Source organism: Mytilus trossulus, chromosome 11, assembly GCF_036588685.1.
Source record: "Mytilus trossulus isolate FHL-02 chromosome 11, PNRI_Mtr1.1.1.hap1, whole genome shotgun sequence".
NCBI classification, from domain to species: Eukaryota; Metazoa; Mollusca; class Bivalvia; order Mytilida; family Mytilidae; genus Mytilus; species Mytilus trossulus.
Window position 1 is genome coordinate 49230779 of NC_086383.1, and position 21946 is coordinate 49252724.

The 21946-nt window shown below is 32.3% G+C and overlaps 1 protein-coding gene across 1 annotated transcript in view; it reads left to right on the top strand.

Annotated features, from left to right (window-relative positions):
* The window catches only part of LOC134690116 (uncharacterized), a 31372-nt gene extending 12987 nt beyond the window's left edge, over positions 1-18385 (top strand). Inside the window, exons 6-10 of the mRNA XM_063550088.1 lie at positions 10516-10829; positions 11912-11985; positions 12583-12667; positions 14153-14365; positions 18075-18385. Coding sequence (XP_063406158.1) covers positions 10516-10829; positions 11912-11985; positions 12583-12667; positions 14153-14365; positions 18075-18385 — 997 coding nt within the window. The remainder of the gene's footprint in view (positions 1-10515; positions 10830-11911; positions 11986-12582; positions 12668-14152; positions 14366-18074) is intronic.
* Positions 18386-21946: the final 3561 nt, after the last annotated feature.

A 21946-nucleotide genomic window follows, 5' to 3' on the forward strand; every position in this document is an offset into this window, starting at 1 on the left:
ACGGATGGGAAACTGACTCATATCGGACGTTTAACGGATAAAACGGCTGATGAACGGATCTGAAACGGATAAATGCCAATTGAAATTTTGCGTCAGAAATACCAATTATTGGTATGTCAGATTTCTTAAGGTTCATGAAGTCTTATTATACCTAATCGATCTTAGAGTATAGGCACGTCTTCACAATCAAACAGCTCTTATTCAGACCAGACACTGCCCTTTGACGGAATTTGAAGACTAAACCAAAACCAGTTACACAGAAACACGTTGAATATTTATGCGAATTACATGTATTATTATTGTCGCCTTTGATTATTCCGTATATCTTGTTCATCCGTTTTATCCGGTACGCTTCCGTGAGGTGTCCGTTTTATGCGGTACTCGTCCGTTTGATGTATGTTCGACATCCGTTCTGTCCGGAACGTTTCCGTTTCTCGTACGTTGCATATCCGTTTAGTGTCCGTTATGCATCCGTTACACGTCCGTTTTATTCGGTGAGTACATCAACGGACTCCCAACGGATACCAATTTTGTCAACGGACAACTTTTATTTTCATCCGTAAGGCGTCCGTTCGTGCTATCCGGTAAGGTGTGGCCGAGGCTTAATGTATGTACTATGTAAAATCAAGTAAAAAAATTGAGTTTATTGCTGTCTTTGTCAGATTCTTTTTTATGTTTGCATTTTTTTTTTTTTTGAACAATTACTAGAACGTTTGTAAGTCTGTGATTTCAAGTTACTCAGTTTCGGCTGCCGGGTCGATTTTTTTTTGTTAGGACGTTTACCAATTATGACTGTTTGAGTTGTTCACCCGATTATGTTTGCATAACATAACTCTAGTTTAAAAAATTGACAACACAAGTGGGCAGTTTAGCTAGTTGTAGAACCTGGTTTAACCAAAACATTTCTTCAGAAAATGCTTGTATAAAGTCAGAAATATATAAACGATTCAAAGATACCAGGATTAAAATTTTGAATTTGCGTCAGACGCGCGTCTCGTCTAGAAAAGACTCACCAATGATGTTCGAATTAAACAAATACTTAAAAAGACCAAATAAAGTACTAATTTAACGATCATTGAAGATCAAAAATTCCTTAAAGTTTTGCCAAATACAGCTAAGATAATCTATTCCTGAGGAAGAAAAGACTTTGTAGTTCAACAATTCAACGTTTTGTTAACAGTTAATTTATAAGTATTATTTCCTATTCGTTATGGTGTTTGCTGTACTAGATAGTTTGATTTTGTCAGGATTTGTGTACTTATATAAACTCAATAAGAAGTGCGATATATATTTTGTTATGAGTCACATTGTAACCTTAAAATTTAATTTGGTACTGTGGGTAAGACTTAAGTTCATAATATATAAAGTTATCAAACTCCTTTAATCTTGAATTTCGAAATATTTATGATATAAAGTGCTTTACAACCGATGATTCTGCACTTACGTGTTCGTTATAGATAAACTCATCATAGATACCAGGACTAAATTTTTAATATACGCCAGACGCGCGCTTCGTCTACAAAAGACTCATCAGAGACGCCAGAATCCAATAAAGTTAAAAAGGCCAAATAAAGTACGAAGTTGAAGAGCATTGACAACCAAAATTCCTAAAAGTTTTGCCAAATACAGATAAGGTTATCTATGCCTGTATTTTGATCATGTTGACTTATTTGTAGATCTTACTTTGTAGAAAATTATTGCTGTTTACAGTTTATCTCTATCTATTATAGTATTCAATATAATAACCAAAAACGGCAAAATTTCCATAACCAATACAAGTTGTCCGATTGAACTGAAAATTTCAGGGCAGATAGAGCTTGACCTGATAAACAATTTGACCCAGTCAGACTTGCTCTAAATGCTTTGGTTTTTGAGTTATAAGCCAAAAACTGCATTTACCCCTATGTTCTATTTTCAGCCGTGGCGGCCTTCTTAGTTGGATGGCCGGGTCACAGGACACATTTTTAAACTAGATACCCCAAAGATGATTGTGGCCAAGTTTGGATTAATTTGGCCCAGTAGTTTTAGAACAGAAGATTTTTGTAAAAAGATTTCTAAGATTTACGAAAAATGGTTAAACATTTACTATAAAGGGCAATAACTCCTAAAGGGGTAAACCAACCATTTCGGTCATGTTGACTTATTTGTAAATCTTACTATGCTGAACATTATTGCTTTTTACAGTTTATCTCTATCTATAATAATATTCAAGATAATAACCAAAAACAGTAAAATTTCCTTAAAATTACCAATTCAGGGGCAGCAACCCAATAACCGGTTGTCCGATTCATCTGAAAATTGTAGGGCAGATGATAGATACTGACCTGATAAACAAATTTACCCCATGTCAGATTTGCTCTAAATGCCTTGGCTTTTGAGTTAAAAGCCAAAAACTGCATTTTACCCCTATGTTCTATTTTTAGCCATGGCGGCCATCTTATATGGTTGGCCGGGTCACCGGACACATTTTTTTAAACTAGATACCCCAATGATGATTATGGCCAAGTTTGGTTTAATTTGGCCCAGTAGTTTCAGAGGAGAAGATTTTTGTAAAAGTTAACAGAAGACGCCGGACGACGACGACGACGACGACGACGACGGACGACGGACGAAAAGTGATGAGAAAAGCTCATTTGGCCCTTCGGGCCAGGTGAGCTAAAAAAGAAATATAGTTCAAGATGGACATTTGTGATAAGTTGAAAAGGACAAACTGACTGATCAATAATTTAAAGGCATGTATCGATAAAAGACAACCTCAAGCTCTTTTTTCTGAAAATGTGCCTTGACCTTAATATGACTTGAGCACCCATGATAGTTATCAGGAAACAAGGAGGGAAATGTTCTGTGAAAAAAAGTTTGAGCGTTCCGCTTTTTTTTTTAATGAAATATGTTACTTCGGAACAGATACGTCTTCCACTCTTAAAGAAACTTTAAAGTACTTGAGTAATATCATAAAGCTGTGATGTTTGATGCAGGATGTATATTTCACATTCAGTATAACAATGAGTTCCGGAACAAATTTTACAGTGCTGGAACATATTTCCTAGTTACATATATTCCGGGTATAGGTAGCAATACACAGTTAGAAGTTTAGTTTCGCATTATGGCCCCTGTGAATTTTTTAAATATGAAAGTTTTTGTACAATAAAATTGATTTTTAGATAATTGAAGAATAGTATAGCCTTCTTAGTGTGTTTATATGAACATTTAGATTGATTTTAACATGTTTTATAGGCCATTTCTATGATTGACAGTCGCTATTTTCATATCCGTACCGTTCATAGGTCCATAAATTATTGTAGTGTTTATCAACAAAGATTTTGCGCTCGATCTTTTCAATTCAATATTATGGAAAAACGAGCTGGAAGACATGATTTTTTTTGGACCACTTGATAGATATAAACCTATGGATTCAGGAAAGGTATCACTGTAATTGATTGAAATTTTCCTTCAGACCAAATTTTGGAGACTTTTGTGACATGTTCACCCCCCTTTTTTGCTATATTTTGTATCTAAGAAATGCAGATTGTTGCCATGGTTACACCAAAAAGGGATTATATTTCACCCTTATAACCATTAGAAATCAAATATATGGAAGTTTTCTTTCTAAAAGTATATACATGCATAACACACATATACAGCCTTCTTTGTTAGACAGGAGGGGAAAGAGGGTGTTTAAAAATTATGAGTGTCAATTTTAACTTTTTTTCCTAACTGTGTATTGCTACCATACATGATTCGGCGGAACATATGTCGCGCCGGAATAAACTTTGTTACATTGCAATGCATCCCCCCAAAAATGCCATCTTTTGTACTTAACTGCCTTAGTAAATAACTAAATCAACAACAAGACACAAACAAAAATTGCCAAACACTCAATTAACACAATCAATAAAACACAATGTACCGATCTACGAGTTCGTAAAGCTAATAAAAGAAAGTACAAACAACTAAAATATCATGCTCTCCCACGTGTATCTATCAGTACAATTCCTACTGATTCAGGTGATAGACATAATAAACATATGGCCCTAAGAAATACAAAACTATAAGCTATTATTATTTACGAACCAGGAATCTTGCAATGCTGCGATTGTTGTTTTACACATGCGGGAATAACATCTCAACCCAGCTTTACTATTTAAACCGGGAAATAAATACATCGCAGAACGAAGGACTTCGATACACAGCTTGCAAGTCAGCGACCCATTTTACACATCCATTAACTCTATAAAAAAAGATGTATGTATTCCTTGTCATTGTAATCCCGAACATCTGAAACTTCAAAACAAAACCATTCTAACACGCATCTATTTACACTAACAGTCAAATCCACATCTGGCCTGTAAAAAAAAGAGTGCACAGCAATATTGACCATCAGGAATCAATAAATGTTCGATTAATGCAATAACATCGAAAAATAAAATGAATCAATACCTACCTCAAAAACTAATTCATTAAACTGATTAATGAGAGATAGTATTTGAACCAAAGCGTACCAGTAACATAATGAACCCCAGCTTGAGAGTTTTCATTCGTATGACGTCATGTTTGCCCTAATGTGAGAGGTGGACAGAGGGAATAGAACGTGAACATACACTTCGTCCGTTGAACGTCCGTTCAAAGTTTTGAACATACTCAAAATTTCCCGCCAGACAAAACGGACATCGACGGATAAAACGGAACCTGAACGGACACGAAACTGAAATGAACGGACGTATCACTGATAAAAACGGACGTTAAACGGACATGAACGGATTGAAAAAAAGTTATCCGTTTGGCGTCCGTTTGCGCTATCCTTTAAGGTGTGACCGAGGCTTTATAGATTTATATATTCTCCAAGCTTTAAATATCAATTTTCTCTACACATATATTGTAGACACAATCAGATCATTATTTCAAATTTGACAGATTTTAGATTTAAGATTGAGACTTATGTATGATTTACTTTTTGTTTTTTGTGATGCAATATAGAACAGGAATAACAGTTCTGTAATATTTTATTTAAATATTTAAATTTTCCGGTAACAGCGTCTTACGAGGTGTAAATTAAGGGAACAGATTCAAAAGGACCAACCCCATTTCAATATTTGAAGATATTTTTTATGCAAATCACAAACTTTTAAGGAATTATGAATACATGTTTGGATATATTTCAGATTATAGAAAGTAGTTCAATGTGCATACCGAACGCATATTACTACATTAGGTTATCATTTAGTAAACTCAAATCTATCTTCGTTTACGGACTCTTTAGACAACATCACCGTAAAAATTAGATTGTAATCCCGTTTCCAATAATAATTCTACATGTACAGTAATATTTTCAAATCAAATATATTTATCTATGACAGAATAAGTTAAAGGTTTCAATAGTTTTAAGTAACGAAGTTCACGATTTAATTCTTGTAAACCAGATTACAAGTATTACTCCCATTGAAATTTAACTTTACTAAATGCAAGGGCATAACATATGAGCTTGGAAATACAAACAACGTTCTCCGGAGTCAACGGAACACATCAAAAAGGGAAAATATAAAAAATTGTCTCTTTTGTCGTAAATTTTTGTTTATATTATTCTCTGCAAAAAGAAGTCTTTTTCCTACGGAGAAGTTTGTTGCACACACCTTATATGAGCCGTATTTGGCACAACATTTAGGGATTTTGGGTCCTCAATGTGTTTAAACTTTACACTTGTTTGGCTTCCTAACTTTTTTGATATGATCGTCACTGATGAATCATATGTAGACGAAACGTGTGACTGGCGTATCAAAATATAAGCCTGGTACCTTTGATAACTATTGAAACATGAATACATCTATTAATATTTATATATTGATATCAATACATTTTCCCTGTGGTCTTAAAACAAATTTCCATGTGCTGTGAAACAGCAGAAAAAATGTCGTGAAGAAATCATAATGTATCTTCAACATTGGGCTGATCATGACTCGGAAAGAAACCCGTGCGGTATTGGTACAACGTAGTTTTATCAATTCGCTTTTGCATACATGATCGAACAACTATGGTCCATTTAGATAAATTGGCCAAATAAGGTTCACCTGACGCGCAGTAAACCCATTGTATGGTATAGTCTTTAATTGCATCCATCAATAACATGAATTTCTTTTTCTACTTTACTGCTGATGAATTCAATATTTCGGGCTAGAAATCCTCTCTACTGGTCATTGTTTAAGGTGACAAGGTACCTGATCATAACATGAACATACAATATTAATATGTAGATGATGTACAAGAACAATTGGGGCTTTGTATTTTACATCATTCAAAGGTATATAATCACATCTTGTTGGTAAAATCTTAGATATAATCATAGTGAGTTTGGTGCAGGCATATGAAGACAATAACAATCCAAACCAAGGACTTAACAAAGACTCAAAAATCCAAAGGACATTTACATCAACAGTTATATAGACAATAACTGTTTAGTATCTTTAAATATCAGCTGTATTTGTACGAGGCTAGGAAACAAGGTGTATGCGAGCTTTTAGCGAGCTACTACACCTGTTTCGAGCCGAGTACAAATACAGCTGATATTTAAAGAAACGAAACAGTTATTGTCTTTATCCTGCAATTAATTATGTATATTGTGTGTTTTGAACGACACAAAAACTAACATATTTAGCATTTATTTTCGATTTGTAATCCCTTGAGGCCCGCTTAGTAATATCAAAACACACATTACGCTGAAGACTGGGTTCGCAGAAAAAGAATCTCGAATGGTCAACCATAATACATCGCTCAAGGTGAATAATTATCTATTTTAACATAACAACTAATTTCAACAGTAAAAACAAATAACAAAACATTGTCAAATTTGAAACAGAAGTGTACGTCGAGTTGTCCTACGCTTCAGACTTGACATTCACTAAACATGCATGCTGAAATTGACATGGTTGATTTTGTAACACAATCTTTTGAAATCGACAATTGTCATCGTCATTGGAATGCAACTGGAATTACATCCTGAGGTCACACAGGTTCAAACAAAACTCAGTCCGGCAGAGGGCGGAGCTTTAAAGCGATATCTGTATAGTATACAGATACAGCATAGCGATATCTGTATGGCTGTATCTGTATAGTAGGACACCCAATTGCAGGATAAAAGTAATAAATAAGAGACAACAAGAACTCCACTAAAAACTGGGAGTGTAAGCATTAGTTTCCTGTACCGTATACGGCACCCGTCGTGTTATTTCTTTGTTTAGTTCGGTAATGATGGAAGGTTATTATGACTGAGGAGAATATCAGATATGATATGATACACTTTTGTCATAATGGCCAATTAGTTCATGATGGCGACCGTAAAATTCTTGAGTAATGACCTTAACTTGATTGAACAATTTGAACTGTTAGGTTTAGTTTTCTCTATTGAGTACGACGGTATTATATTGTGTTCAGAATTTGGTATAAAATATTGTTATTAATTATATATGGCTATCCTTGTTATGAAAAATGGGCTTCAATTTCAAAAGTTCAAATTTACTGAAGTTTGTGGTTTAAAAATGATGCATATCCGATTGTTTACGAATCTTGTGATATCTTATAATAAGATAGGAGTCAATCACCAATCCGATATTTCGTGATGCCTAATCATTTGATACAACTTATCAACGTCTTTTTCACGACGGGAGTACCTAAGATCACACTTCGTTTTTGTTGTGGGTTCTTGTTGGCTGAGTATTTTTTTTAAAATTAAAAAAAATGTGATTTGTAGACTGTTACGGGACAAGTCGGATTTTCTCTGTGTACAGTATTGAAAACCCATTGTTGACCATTTCCATTTCCATTCTTAACGTTATTGTTGCTTGTCTTTTTATTTTTCTTGTCATGGCATTACCAGTTTGTTTTCGACTTATGCATTTGAATACCACATATGTATCTTTTGCTTCTCTTTTAAGTTGTAGAATTAATTTAATTCATAGTTTTAGTCAGAAGATTTACAAACTCTTAGTTCTGCAACCAAATGTGTTTTAATTGTATTGATGACTCCTTTTATTTCATATCTTTGTAAATTCCTAATGTTATTAGAATATCAATTTTGACACATCTCATACATTCAAAGTGTGATAAGTATATGGTTAAAAACTTGGAAGATTAATAATATCAGTAGTTTCTTCCTTGTAGTATATGAAAAGAAGGGTTGAGATCATTTCAAGAGATGCTTCAGCATATTTAAAAATATCTGTTATCAAACCTTCCGTAGTATAATACTTTTAAGTATCACGTAACATATATGGGATTTGGAAAAACATCCGCATCGATTATTCAAAGTTGAGATTTAAGTTATATGAACGAAGTCCATTTTCAAATACGTTACCAGAGAGACAGTATAGGTGAGTTACCAGGTGAAACACAAAAGTAACCGATCAAAAAGATCATTCGTTCGTCATTCATATTTTATTTTGTTCATAAATCAAACTTTTACACGGTTTTACTCGGGCCTTTTATTTTTCTTTATCATGAGCATAATTGAATACAAAAATAAGGAGATGGGGTATGAATGCAATGAGACAACTATTCACCAAACGTCAAAAGAAGTGGATGTAAGCAATTGAAGTCAATCGTACGTCCTCCAACAATGAGAAAAACTTGTACCGTAAGGTCGGCTATGAAATGGCCCGACAAGACAACTATGCAACAAATAAATTAGGAAAAGCAACGGCATAATTTATCAAAAAGGAACCAATTTACGAATAACAAATATAACAGACAATACCCAACGTCAACCAATGAACTACATGCTCAAGTCTTTAGACAGAGACATAAAGGATGTGGCGGGGTTAAACTTGATCGTGAACAACCAACCTTCCCTTATCCTAGGATAGTGGTGTAACAGTACAACGTAAGAACAAACTATCAAAATCAGTTAAAAAGGCTTTAGTGATCATGTTTTAGACGTCATAAACAGTCATTGAAAAATATGACTATGTGCAATGCCAACATATAGGTGGTATAGGTATCGACAGAGTGTAGTAAGATGAAAGATCATATAAGTAATATTAAGTAAAATTTTAGTTGCGTGATTACAAAATCGATATTATACCAATAAAAAGGTTCTAAGATCTAATTACAGTATTGAAAAGGTAACCTTTTAAAATAAGCCTAATTAAAGTTTACACGTATTATATCTTAATTTTCGGGCTTGGTTTACAACATAATTGCAAAAAATAAGAATGTGCTATTACGTTTGAAATAAGTTTATTACAGGTACAGTCAAACTTGCAAATCAAATCTGTCGATAATTAAAGATTATCTTTGATCAGCTCAACGAGATTGCTTTTCTCGTATGAGCCGGTAAGGGGAAAGCGAGAAAAGCAATCGAGTTGAGATGACCAATGATGATCTGTTTATCGCTATTTTACCTATGACGACGTTGTCAATTTCATGTCAATTTCATTAGCAACGCCATGTGCCTCCTTAGTTTTGTAGTGAAAATCACTCGACTACACTGAGAAAGAAAACTATCAGTTTTCGAAAATGTTTGTTTGTGATGATTGTGTGTCAAAACTATCAGAAGTATCAAACGGATCAACAAAAAGCACGAATGTTAACCCTTTGGATATGTTTTATTACACACAAATTACGATGAGTTCTTTAATAGTAGTTAAGGAACTTATTAATCATGCTAAAAGTACCGAAAGATTAGTAGAAGAACACTTACTGGAGGCACATATGAAACGATATGTTAGGGTCTTTTTTGTGTAGTTGAGATAATAAATACATAGTGAGGACCTTCAAATGTTCAAAGGAGGCCTTTATCTTTGGTAGTGACATGGTTAATTTCATTCTTAAGTACTTTCTTGTAGTATTTACGTCATACCATCACCACATTGGTGGCTGCTATATCGACAGGTTTGAATACAAAACGCAATGATAGTACTTTATTTTTTTTTAATTCTACACGTAGAAAATGGGCGTATGTGTAGGATATTTAGGTAAGTTTGATATCAAATTAAAGCTAAATGACAGGTGATCATTGAAAAATAATTTTTGAAAAAAAAACCCATGAAATTGATCTGTTTTGAACTGTTTGTCAGATATGAGGTACCTATTTTGATACATCAGAAGTTCCATGAAATTAGTTCGTAGTACATTTCTAGTGACCAGGTAGTAACAATCACCTTCTAAGGTCTGACAAGCAATGAACACTTTTGATGACCATTTTTGTTATTAATACAATTGATCGAAAGCTCTAATCGACATCGACTAATTCAATGTTTCGAAATGTAGAATGTACAGTTTCTAATTTAGCTTGCTCTTTAATAAAGCATATTCTGTCAGTTATTACTAGTTCCATGGAGATGACATAAACTTTGTTCTTCGAGATTATTGAAGATTTCAGTTTTCTCTTTCTGATGCTTCTCTCAAAATCTTCAGTAAAAACGTTTGAATAAACACATAACAAACACAGTAAAATATTATTTTATAAATTTGTTTCGTTTGAATTAATGAGATAAACTTACATCTGATATAATATTGATTTGGTTTCAGGAATTTGATTTTATTCCGAAAACTTAAAATGATTGTCGCATTGCTTATTTTATTGATGCTAATATCCAACGATGTAACTTCCCTGTCCTGTGTTTCTAATGAAGTCAAGAAAGACTTCGATGACTCTAGAACTTCCCTTAAAGAAATGGAAGATCATCTAAGGAACACTACCAAGAAGTTAGAAGAAAGTTTCATGAAAATAACAGCTTCATTACAGGACCAGCTTGGTGTAGTCAAAGACGCTCTTAGGGATGTTGGAGAAAAGATCAAGAACGTTGACGACGATTTCCAGCTTCTAGGAAAAGATTTGGAGAGTATATACAAATAAAAATGTTCCTTCAATAACTGCAATAGTTTGATTAAAATATCTAAGTTGATTACAGCCTTGGACATGATTTCATTTTGATTTGGGTAGGGGGATTTTTAACTTCAGAAATTTACTTCTGATTGAATTTGAAGCAAAACGTATACTTTTGTTTGGAAGCAATGTAAATGATATTCACGAATGTTATTATCTTGAAATAATTACCATTTGTTGTGACAAGTACTATTGAGATATTTGTCAAAACAAAAATTTTCCTTATTTTTGCACTTGTTTCACATGTGTTTATTAATTAATTTCTTTTTTTTAAATTTTCATTCGTGGCTTATGTGAAATAGATGTGTAATTACTGGATCTTGAAGCCTTATGGTACTAGGTCGTGATCATTTATTTAGAGTAGTAGACACTTCTTATCTTTTAGAAAAGCACAAAAACAATATACACACTGGTCTTTTTGATTAAATACACCGATAACAATCATAAATGAATACATTCTACAAAATTAGTTTTTTAAGCAATGAGTAAAAAGGTAAGATATATGGTAAATACGAATCATTGGTTACAACATTTTGGCAATTCTTAGGGTGTATTTCTAAGACCCTCTAAAAATGAAGGTTGTAGCTATCGTTCAAAACAATTGTTCATATAGAAATAAAAAGAGGTTGATTGAATGCCACTGATACATCTCTTCACAGGACACCAATTATACATAATTACAGATGGAGAGAATGAGTAGAAATAATCTAAGATATAGAATTGTAAAACTTCCAGGTTTTTTTTCAAATGATAATAAACTATGATTAGTCGTATTGGTTTGTGGCTGAAAACTCTACGGATATTTCGGTTTTTTGCCTGATGAAAAACAAAAATTATTTAGTCGTAACATAACGAAGGTCACCTTTCCTTAGGACTCGAGAAAAGTGTGACTTACCTGTTATGACATTTGTGGGGATTATTGATCCTTAATTTTTATGCATTTGACTGTTAGTCTCGTGCTCACCTTATAAGAGTTATCCAATGAACATGCATCGGTTTATAAAAAAAAATTGTATTGTACAAATTTTGTTGTTGTAGAAAACACGTGGCACAAATACATTGGACACTGTTACTACTACAGCTCTGAAACACAAAACTGGTTTAATGCTGAGGTTTGATAATTCTAAAAAAATCGTTGTTTATGTATTACAAATACCAAGGTGAAATGATTTGTGCCGATTATTTTGATGTTACATAATTGCTGGGTATTCTTTATTTAAATCCCGCATACCTTTTTTAAAAAATAATAATGACATCTTAAGAAATACACAACGTTACATACATCTCAAAGGTCAAACATATTATGACAGGTACGTCATGGCTGCTTCCTTTTCGTTAATATCTTTAAGAAAAGATTAAAAGTAGAGGTTGAATTTTAATTGTAAATACGTAGTATCCTTTTGAATGGTGATAGTGAAATGAAACAAATTAATGACACACAATTTATTGTTTGGATGTTGTTAACCAGTGTTATGTTTGAAAGTTTGTAATTTTATAGTGATGTCCACTCCTTAAGATGGAAAAAGTAAAAAATAATGAAACTGAATACGGCGATATGCTTTGTATGTCTGTGTTTTATTTCATATTCGTTGTTCATTAAAAACTTTGACATTGGTGACGTTATCCAATCAAAATGAACGTTATAAACGATGTTGCATTATAATACATATTATCGGAATTCTTAATTATAATGTAAAATATTTTTCTAGAGAAAATGTCGGGAACTAGGTGGCTACATTATCAAAATTGGTAACAGCAAAGAAAATGAACATATATATGCAAGCAGACCAAAAAGTAATTACATAGTTCCATCTAGAGTTTTTCTTTTAATCACTATTTTGATCTAGCTAAATCGAACATGATACAGTAAGACGGAGAATAATTTATCAAAGTAAAGCAAAATTATGAAAAATGAAAAATAATCGTCAGAGAAAGACATTTATGTCTACTGTGAAAGTACTTTAATTCGTGGGTATCAATTTTCGTGGATTGAGCAATATTTACATGTTCGTGTGTTTTTAAATTCGTGGATTTTAGTTTTCTAAAAGAAAAAAATTATAGTTAAAGTCTTTAGAAACGAAAGTTACAAATAATCTGACTTGAAGGAAATTGCAAAGTAAACATTGACCCATGTACATGATGTAAATCGTAGTGATCACACTAATTAACCCCATGATAAAGTGATCAACAGATTAAAGACCATCAAAGGTGTTAATTAGGCCATAAACATGTCACCTTATGAAAATAGTAACATAAAAAAATGCTATAAACGTATCTTGAATTGTCAAATAATTTTTATCAAAATCAAGCCCAGCATGAAATTATTATGTTCCACATGTACGAGAAATATAAGGATATAAAATGAACACTTTATCGTACTAGCATATCAATACCGGAAATCTGACTTTAATCGATCAAAAATATTTTTTATGAGAATTAAAGGATCAAAAGTTGTACAGTTTAGGTTATTAAAGATTAAATGGGTATAATCTTGCATGCGGTTGTAGTTCTGTGACTGCTATTAAAGTATTCTCAGATTTGGCGTTATTCAATATATTCTCTAGATCATATCATCAGTGGTCAAACCTACCGATGGGGATCTTTCGATGTCTTGATTTAGACAATGGTTGTTTTATTTCGTTGGACACTTAAATTTGTGGATAAAGTCATCCACGAAAACCACGAAAATTGGTACCCCACGAATTAAAGTACTTTCACAGTAATCAATCAGGTTAAACATTAAGGAGTCAGCACGAAAGAAGATAATCTGAATGATGAATCTTAAATAACTAAGTTGTGTGCACATATAAATGCTCCTTTGAATTGAATGCAATGAAAAGTTATTTCATATTTATTGGTTTGCCTTCGATTTCACGTAAATACATTATTAATCAGTGAAAAGTATTTCAATATTTTCCGTTCAAACAAATAACTACTGACTTATGAATGCTTGTTAAAAATGACTTTTGATTTGGATTCTTATACAACAACGATGTATCACTTTTCTAGCACTTAGATTTAATCAGTTGTAAGAACCCCAGTTTTATCTAAAAAAATGACGTAAGGTTTCGAATCTCCAGTACGGAACCAGTCAGAAAAAACATCATGAAATAAAATAGTTCCTTCGCGTAGTGGTAACTTTCAATATATGTAAAATATATTGATATTTTTTAGTAAGAAATTCGTGAATTTAACAGAAAAAGCAAAACAGTGGTTTAATGCAATAAGATAATACAAATGAGTGTAAATAGATAAATGAATGCATTTAAAAACTTTCAGACGTTCAATACTGGATAGGATTGACAGATTTGATTGAAGGAGAATTCCGATGGAATTTTGATCAAAGTAAAGCTTCTTTTCTAGCATGGGTTAGTGGACATGGCAAACTAGGCACTACTCACAACTGTGTTGCTATGCATAATAATGGAAAAGCAGAATGGTTTGATATTTCATGCAACAGAAAATATAGCTATATATGCGAGAGTAATTTCTGTGAGTTTATAGTTATACAGCTCAATTTATATATCTGCTTAAGAACGTAATAGAAGCTCAGTTGTATGTGACTTCATGAACTATTTTGGTATTGTCCGTCTGTTTTTTTGTATTTTCAATTTCCAGTATTTAACAATTTATTGAAAATATTTGTAAGTTAATTTGCCTGTTATGAACATGCTTTCTTTTACAATTTAAAGTACACAGTTTCATCATATTTCCATAATCTACAAATAAATAACTATTCACTTGAGTTCGTTGAAAACCAAAGCGTACAAACAAACCAATTTAAAACTTTTTATATCATTGTAATTTAGCGATGAAAGTTACAAAATGTATGAATCTATTCATATGTTTTTGAATGGCAAATAACATTTTGAAAATACGACATTGAACAGATATATTATGTAATGGAGGGGTTTTTGCGTAACATGATATATCTTTTTAATAACACCGAATTGATTTTGATTGAAACTCTCTGCACTGATGAAAGGATATATTTTCTGACTAGTAAGCTACAATTCATAAACATGTGTACGCATAATGTTGTATAACCACTTTAACGGTTCCGGTACTTTATACATCCTCGGATTTCAAATGTTTGGCTTTGAGCGTTCTTAGTATCATAATACAGCGGGAAGTATTCATGTTTTTATCCGCGTTAGATTGTCTATATCTAACGTCTTATTCGAATATTTTTTTTCGGAAAGAAGCTCGCGAGTGGAAACGAGGAATATCCAAAATGGCAAATACCACGGCATGGAGGGGATTTTGAACAGATATATCATGTTATTGAGGGGTATTTGCGAAAAAAATACCAGTCAAGTGAATGGAAATTTCCAGAGTCGCTAGGCTTAGGAAATTCGGTCCCAAGACTGGTATTTTTTGGAAATATCCCTCCATATTGATGTATCTTTTTAATTATACCGAATAGATTTGTAAAGAAACTCTCTGTACAGTAAAGATATTTTTTTGACTTGAAAGCTGTAATTCATCCACATGTTTATGCATAATTTTGAGGATAAGAGGATATTATCATAGAGTCGCGGGAATTATACATGTTCTAATACGCGTTAGTTCGCTTTTTTATGTACAGTCATATCCGAAAATGTTGATGGAACATGCCCGAGAGGGTAAAAAAGGAATATCCAAAATGGCAAATACCAAGAAAAAAACCATGCAAATTATTTTTAAATTAGAGAAAAAAACGTGAGATTATGCCAAAAAAAAAATCACTGGCTACCAACCAATCAAAATAAGGCATTCTTATATCAGGTTTAATTACTCAATGAATACAACATTTTCAATTTTAAAAGTCCTTGAACATGTTAAAGTCATAAGAAACCTCAAATTAAAAAAAAATAATGGATATGTTTTTTTTATAACTCAATCGATAGTTTTCAAAACACGAACTTTAATTACCTGCCATATTTCCACAACAACACTGACCGATTGAGAAAAAAAATTGACGATTATACGAAATTTACACGAAAAAAAGAGATAAATTCGTGCACATAAGACTAAGTGTATGTCGTTTGTATGCATTGGTTCAAGAAATGGAAGAACATTATTTTTCACCGGTCACTCGTTTCTTATGACTTTAAACATGTAAAAAAAAATGAAGTTGTCCATTCAAGTGTTTAAAATTATTTCTGATATCTTTTTCATTTGTAGGTTTCTAATTTAGATATAACCACAACTGAACAAAAATTCTAAAAATACCAGAAGAAATTGCCTGCATTGATTGTACATTTTACTTCTCAACTTTTTGTCTATAATTATAAATCTCCATACACAGAATCAACAGTGACATGTAACACAATATTTACAAGGTTCTACACTTGAGAAATAAATTCTGATTACACAGCATCTTTGTATAACCGTTATTTATGAATTCAACATTGTCCCTTCTTGATAATTTCTGTACAAAAAAAAATCAAAGGATAATGTTTAAACAACATGTTTAATTCGTTCAAACTATTTTTCAAACATGATTACTAAGAATCCCTATTACAAACACAACATTACGGTTTCAACATATCATTTTACGCATCGCATGATAAATCTGTGACAAAAAAAGGTAAGCATCGAATAACAAAGGATTTGATTATAAATATATGTAAACATGTTTGTGCCTAGTCCGGTGTCGTTAGCAATTTAGTCACATACTAGTAAAACAGAAAAGATATGTAACAAATTAGTTATTCAGTCATGCACTCAAATTCAAATTTAATGTATCTATATATATCTTTTATATCATATGTTAGAAAGTATCTCTGGAGATACAAAAAAATAAAGTGTATGTCAATGACATGAAAAATGATAAAATACTGTTGTGTGTGTGACAGTAAACGGAACGGATGGTTTGTTTTTGTTTCTTTGTTGTTTTTTGTTGTTGTTTTTTGTTGTTGGTTTTTTTTATATCTTTTTCTCATCGTAACTGTCATTCGAATGTTTCCATCGATGAGCGATTCTACTGGCAACCAGCATATCAGTATACACCTCAGTCATTCGAAACAAATGCCAACTTTCGTGATCAAATTAATAGTAAAAAATTTACTGCGTTAGTTTCTTTTCCTCTCTATTTTTCTCTGTATCCTTTACTTGGTTCCTCTCCTCCTTTGTTAATTCGATATATATCGCTATATTTCAGATGCGTGCATTTTCATGAGAAACGTTTTGAATTGTACAGGGAAAATTTGCTGCATTTGGTTTCAGTAATTCCTTTCTGACTGTTTTGTATACGCATTCAGCGCAAATTACACACAATTTCATTGAATTTTCCTTACATTCAACGTGTGTTGACAATTTGTGGTTTGTCAAATTGTTCTTGTTTTTGTAGAGTGATATTTGAAACATTTGGGGTTTTTAACAAACGACTCTGGTTTTTCTTCATATTTAACATTTATTTTCCCTAGTAAATAAATGAAATTTAGTTGCGATTTATGTTGTTTTAAATAAGTCACAAAAATATATTGCAATGTGGATTAGTTTTAACTATTTTCGATGTTCTGCGCTAAAACCACTTTACTATAGCCTTGCTGTGTAACGATATATAAAAACGTATTGGAACCTTTTAAACGTTCGTTTGAAGCAAATACAGCAGACGTTAACAATTTCATTTTATGCTACTTTTAATTTAAAGTAAATTATATCTTATGATTGAAATATGTTACAGTATCAAAGTCCTGATTAAAAAAAGGGTTAAAACAAAATTAAAATAAAGCAATAAAAAACTAAAAGAGACCTTCTTTCCACCAAAATTGCAAAAAGAATAACTAACACAAAATAAAAGAAAACGCACGCTTTCATTGATTAATGATCGTCGCTTTGAGCCGAATATTTAAAAGCCTGGATGTGTATTAAAATGAAAACATTAAAAGAGTTAAATGACTAAGAGGGGCCTAAAAATAGCCAAATTCATCAACGATTTAATTTTGCCGGCGGGAGTTGGCACAAATTAATTCTTTTTAATATTTAAATCTATTCACTGACATTACATTTTAGTCATATGAATTGTGTTTTCACTCAATAAAACATGGTTGCACTAAAAAAAAACAACACCGATAGATCTGACAAATATACATTAGGCACCCAATTATGGCGTTTTGAATAACATTTTATTTATACTAGTCCATCTTCGGCAGTGAAACATAAATTTTTACTGATAATTATTTACCTGAAACGTGATTCAAATCCAACTTCACAGGTTTGAAAATTCAAAAACAAGACATGATATTTGTTCGAATCATTTTGTTGATTGTTATGTGGAAGCATGTCACGTCTTGGTCCTGTCTTTCTAACGAATCAAAGAAAGATTTCGATGACTCTAGAATTGCTCTTAAAGACATGGAAACCCATCTTTGGAACACAGTCAAGAAATTAGAAAATGGATTCAAGAAAATAACAGCTTCAATACAGGACCAGCTTGGGGTAGTTAAAGATGCTCTATTAAATGTCGGAGAAAAGGTCAAGAAAGTTGATAGTGACTTCCAGGTTCTAGGGAAAGATTCAGAGTAAGTATAATCTTTTTATATTTTTCTTCTAATATTTGTAATGTTGTTTTATCACTATCTTTTGAATAATTTGAAATTAATTGTTCATTGCTCTAGAAAGACTAATTTGTAGTACCTTTTTTTTCCTTTTGCTTTTGATGACCACCTTGCGTTTTTGTTTTTGTTTTTATATGAAGACATTTTAAAATAGATACTGACTTTATTTATTTACCAGAATAAGTATTTTCATATTGATAATAGTTACATATTGTATTTATTTATGTAGATACATATAGCAAAAATAATAAAATGGGTTCCTTTCAAGATAGAGTTTGAATGGAGGAAAAGAATAACTTTGTTATGGCTTATTACGTATACGATTATAAAACAATGAACACATTGGTAAAGTGTTTCGCGGAACCCTGTATCTCGCTTGCAATTGTTGCTGTCAGTGTTAAAGTGTAATATTGACCGTAAAAAGTAAAATACAAACATGAAAAACAACACTTTTTCTTAAGATAATATCTTTATCAGGAACTACGAAGTCAAATATTTAAAAGCCAATGATATATTTAAGAAAGGAATGCTTCTTTTGTAAATACATTGGGATGGAAAGGTGTTAACCGATGTTCATTTTGTATGAAACGCGGAAGCACCTCATTAGAAAAAAAGATGTACGCACGGTCAACGATTTTACAACCCTATTCAATACTTATAGTCACATTGTTTCGCTATGATCATGACAAAACGATTACCATCATGTTTTTTTTTTTTACCTGTGCACTTATTTTTGACAACGTGTCATCATGTGTAAATTCAATTTGAAACGAAGAATGACGCGATATTATAATAACGTATAATAATGAAACGTATGTCATTTTCTTTTTTTTCTTTTGTTACATCTTTTGACATCGGACTCGGACTTCTCTTGAACTGATTTTTAATGTGTGTATTGTTATTCTTTTACTTTTCTACATTGGCTAGAGGTATAGGGGGAGGGTTGAGATCTCATAAACATGTTTAACCCCGCCGCAATTTTGCGCCTTTCCCAAGTCAGGAGCCTCTGGCCTTTGTTAGTCTTGTATGATTTTAAATTTTAGTTTCTTGTGTATAATTCGGAGTTTAGTATGACGTCCATTATCACTGTACTATTATGCATATTTTTAGGGGCCAGCTGAAGGACACCTACGGGTGCGGGAATTCTCGCTACATTGAAGACCCATTGGTTGCCTTCGGCTGTTGTCTGCTCTATGGTCGGGTGGTTGTCGCTTTGACATATTCACCATTTCCTTTCTCAATTTTGTCTAATGTAATTAGAACTAAACACAGTTGTACAGATATATAACCAGTAATGAAAACAAAAATGACACATTCATCTTATGTCAACTTTGCCTGAGAGAATTGAGACCTTTATATTTTTTTGTAGAGACTAAATGGCATAAATACAACGGTCACTGTTACTATTACAGTTCTGATGCCAAAACCTGGTTCAATGCGGAGGTAATAACTCATAATAACGTGTTCCATCGTTGGAAGTATTGATGTATTAGTAAATATTTTGTTTTTAAGCTTTAAGCTGGTTTATCTTGAATGAATCAGCCACAATCTTGGATCAGCAAAGGCAACATATTTAAATTTCAAAATTTGCAAAAAAGCAGATTATTTTCAGATAAAAGAAGTCTGTCAAAGTAATTTAAGTCTCTTAAAAAACATCGCATTTTAATTCAGCAAATAAATTCTAAAGATAAAAGTGTCAATAATCTCATCAAAGATATCAGGATTAGATCTTTTGTTCGCCTGACATCCATTTCATCTACATAAGACTGATACGTGACGGCAAATATATAAAAGCTAAGTTAATATATTCTTTTGGTAGAACATCCATAGTACTTCAGAAACGTGTTGATTACTGTGCTTTGGACTTTTTTGGCGAGGAAACCTCCACCAGATGATGCATCGAACCAGTGGTTGTAGATACACTCAACATATAAATTAGGATTAGCATGTTTTGTTACGCGGTTTTCGTTTATAATACCCTCATTCGTGAGGCTCGAATCAAAATAGTTTATTCATCTGTTTATACTGTTTAGATTTCACCTTCTGTTTGAAAATTTAATTGTAGAGAAAATGTAGAAATATTGGTGGTTACATTATCAAGCTTGATGACAGAGAACTGCATGAAAAGATCTTTGCAAGCAGACCTTTGAATATTATGCAGTTTCTGTGATTTAAAAAAAATTTAATTTGCTTTTTCTTATTGAGATTGAAAAGACATTATTGTTATATCTATTCCAAATTGTAGTAGGATTACAGCACTATGAATGACATATAATCATTTTCTTAAAGATCATTTTTAAACGGAGTGAAGAGACTATTAACCATTATATCTAATTATGTTAGAATCAGGATTGATTTATCTGAATATAATAAAATGCTAAAGTCGCTTTTAATCAGATATGCGGGCTTTCCAACTATTCCATTAATAAATATTGTTCACATAAATCCGGATATCAGAAACAGACCCCTGGATTTTTTAGAAAATTTCTTGCAACTTATTACAAAATGATAAACAATGTTTATAGAAGCCTTCAGAAAATCATTTTCTACACACCAAGATGAAGTATCTCCATATTTTGTTGTGTGCATCTTTAAAAACGATAATTGTATGAATTTTAAGATATCACATTCGTTACAATTGTGCGTCAATGTGGGTGATGTCCTGTGCTGTATGTCTTTGTAGTTGTTCTGCGGTGTGTATGTTGCGTTGGCTATTATATTATTTGTTTCTGCGTTTTTCTGTGATGAGATTTCTTGTGTGTGGTTGTGCTGTCCTTCTAACAAAATTGATTATCATTCCCATATAATTTTTCTTGCACTTCAGTGGTCCTGCTGTCAATTTGTTTATTTCTAAAAGTTTGTGTTTCCCTCGATTTTAGTTTGCAACCCCGGATTTGTTGTATCTCAATCGATTCATGAATTTTGAACTAACTTATAGTACTGTTGCCTTACTGAGACTTCAAAAGTTATATAGGAATCAAATTCACGACACGAACAGTATCTTTTGGTTCGATGGTGTTTTGATAGACAAGTAACTTAGATAAATAAGGAAACCCCTTTTTTACTACAAACAATGTAGATTTAGAAACCTATTCTTCAATTTCCATTGAAGATAGAACATAGATTTAAAATTTATCCATATTCCAATTCTAATAAAATTAACGGTACCAATTTTCTTGCACCAGATGCGCATTTCGACAACACATGTCTCTTCAGTAATGCTCGTGGCCAACATATTTCTAATCCAAAGCTTATATAAAAGATGAAGAGCTATAATCCAAAAGGTCCAAAAAGTATAGCCAAATCCGTGAAAGAAATCAGAGCTTTGCATGAGGGAGATACATTCCTTAATTTATAATAATTACTAATATTTTGTAACAGCAAATTTTAATAACACAAAAAAATCCGTATTTTCATGCCAGTACCGAAGTACTGGCTACTTGGCTGGTAATACCCTCGGGGACTTATAGTCCACCAGCAGAGGCATCGACCCAGTGGTAGTAACAAAATTAATGGTACCAATTTTCTT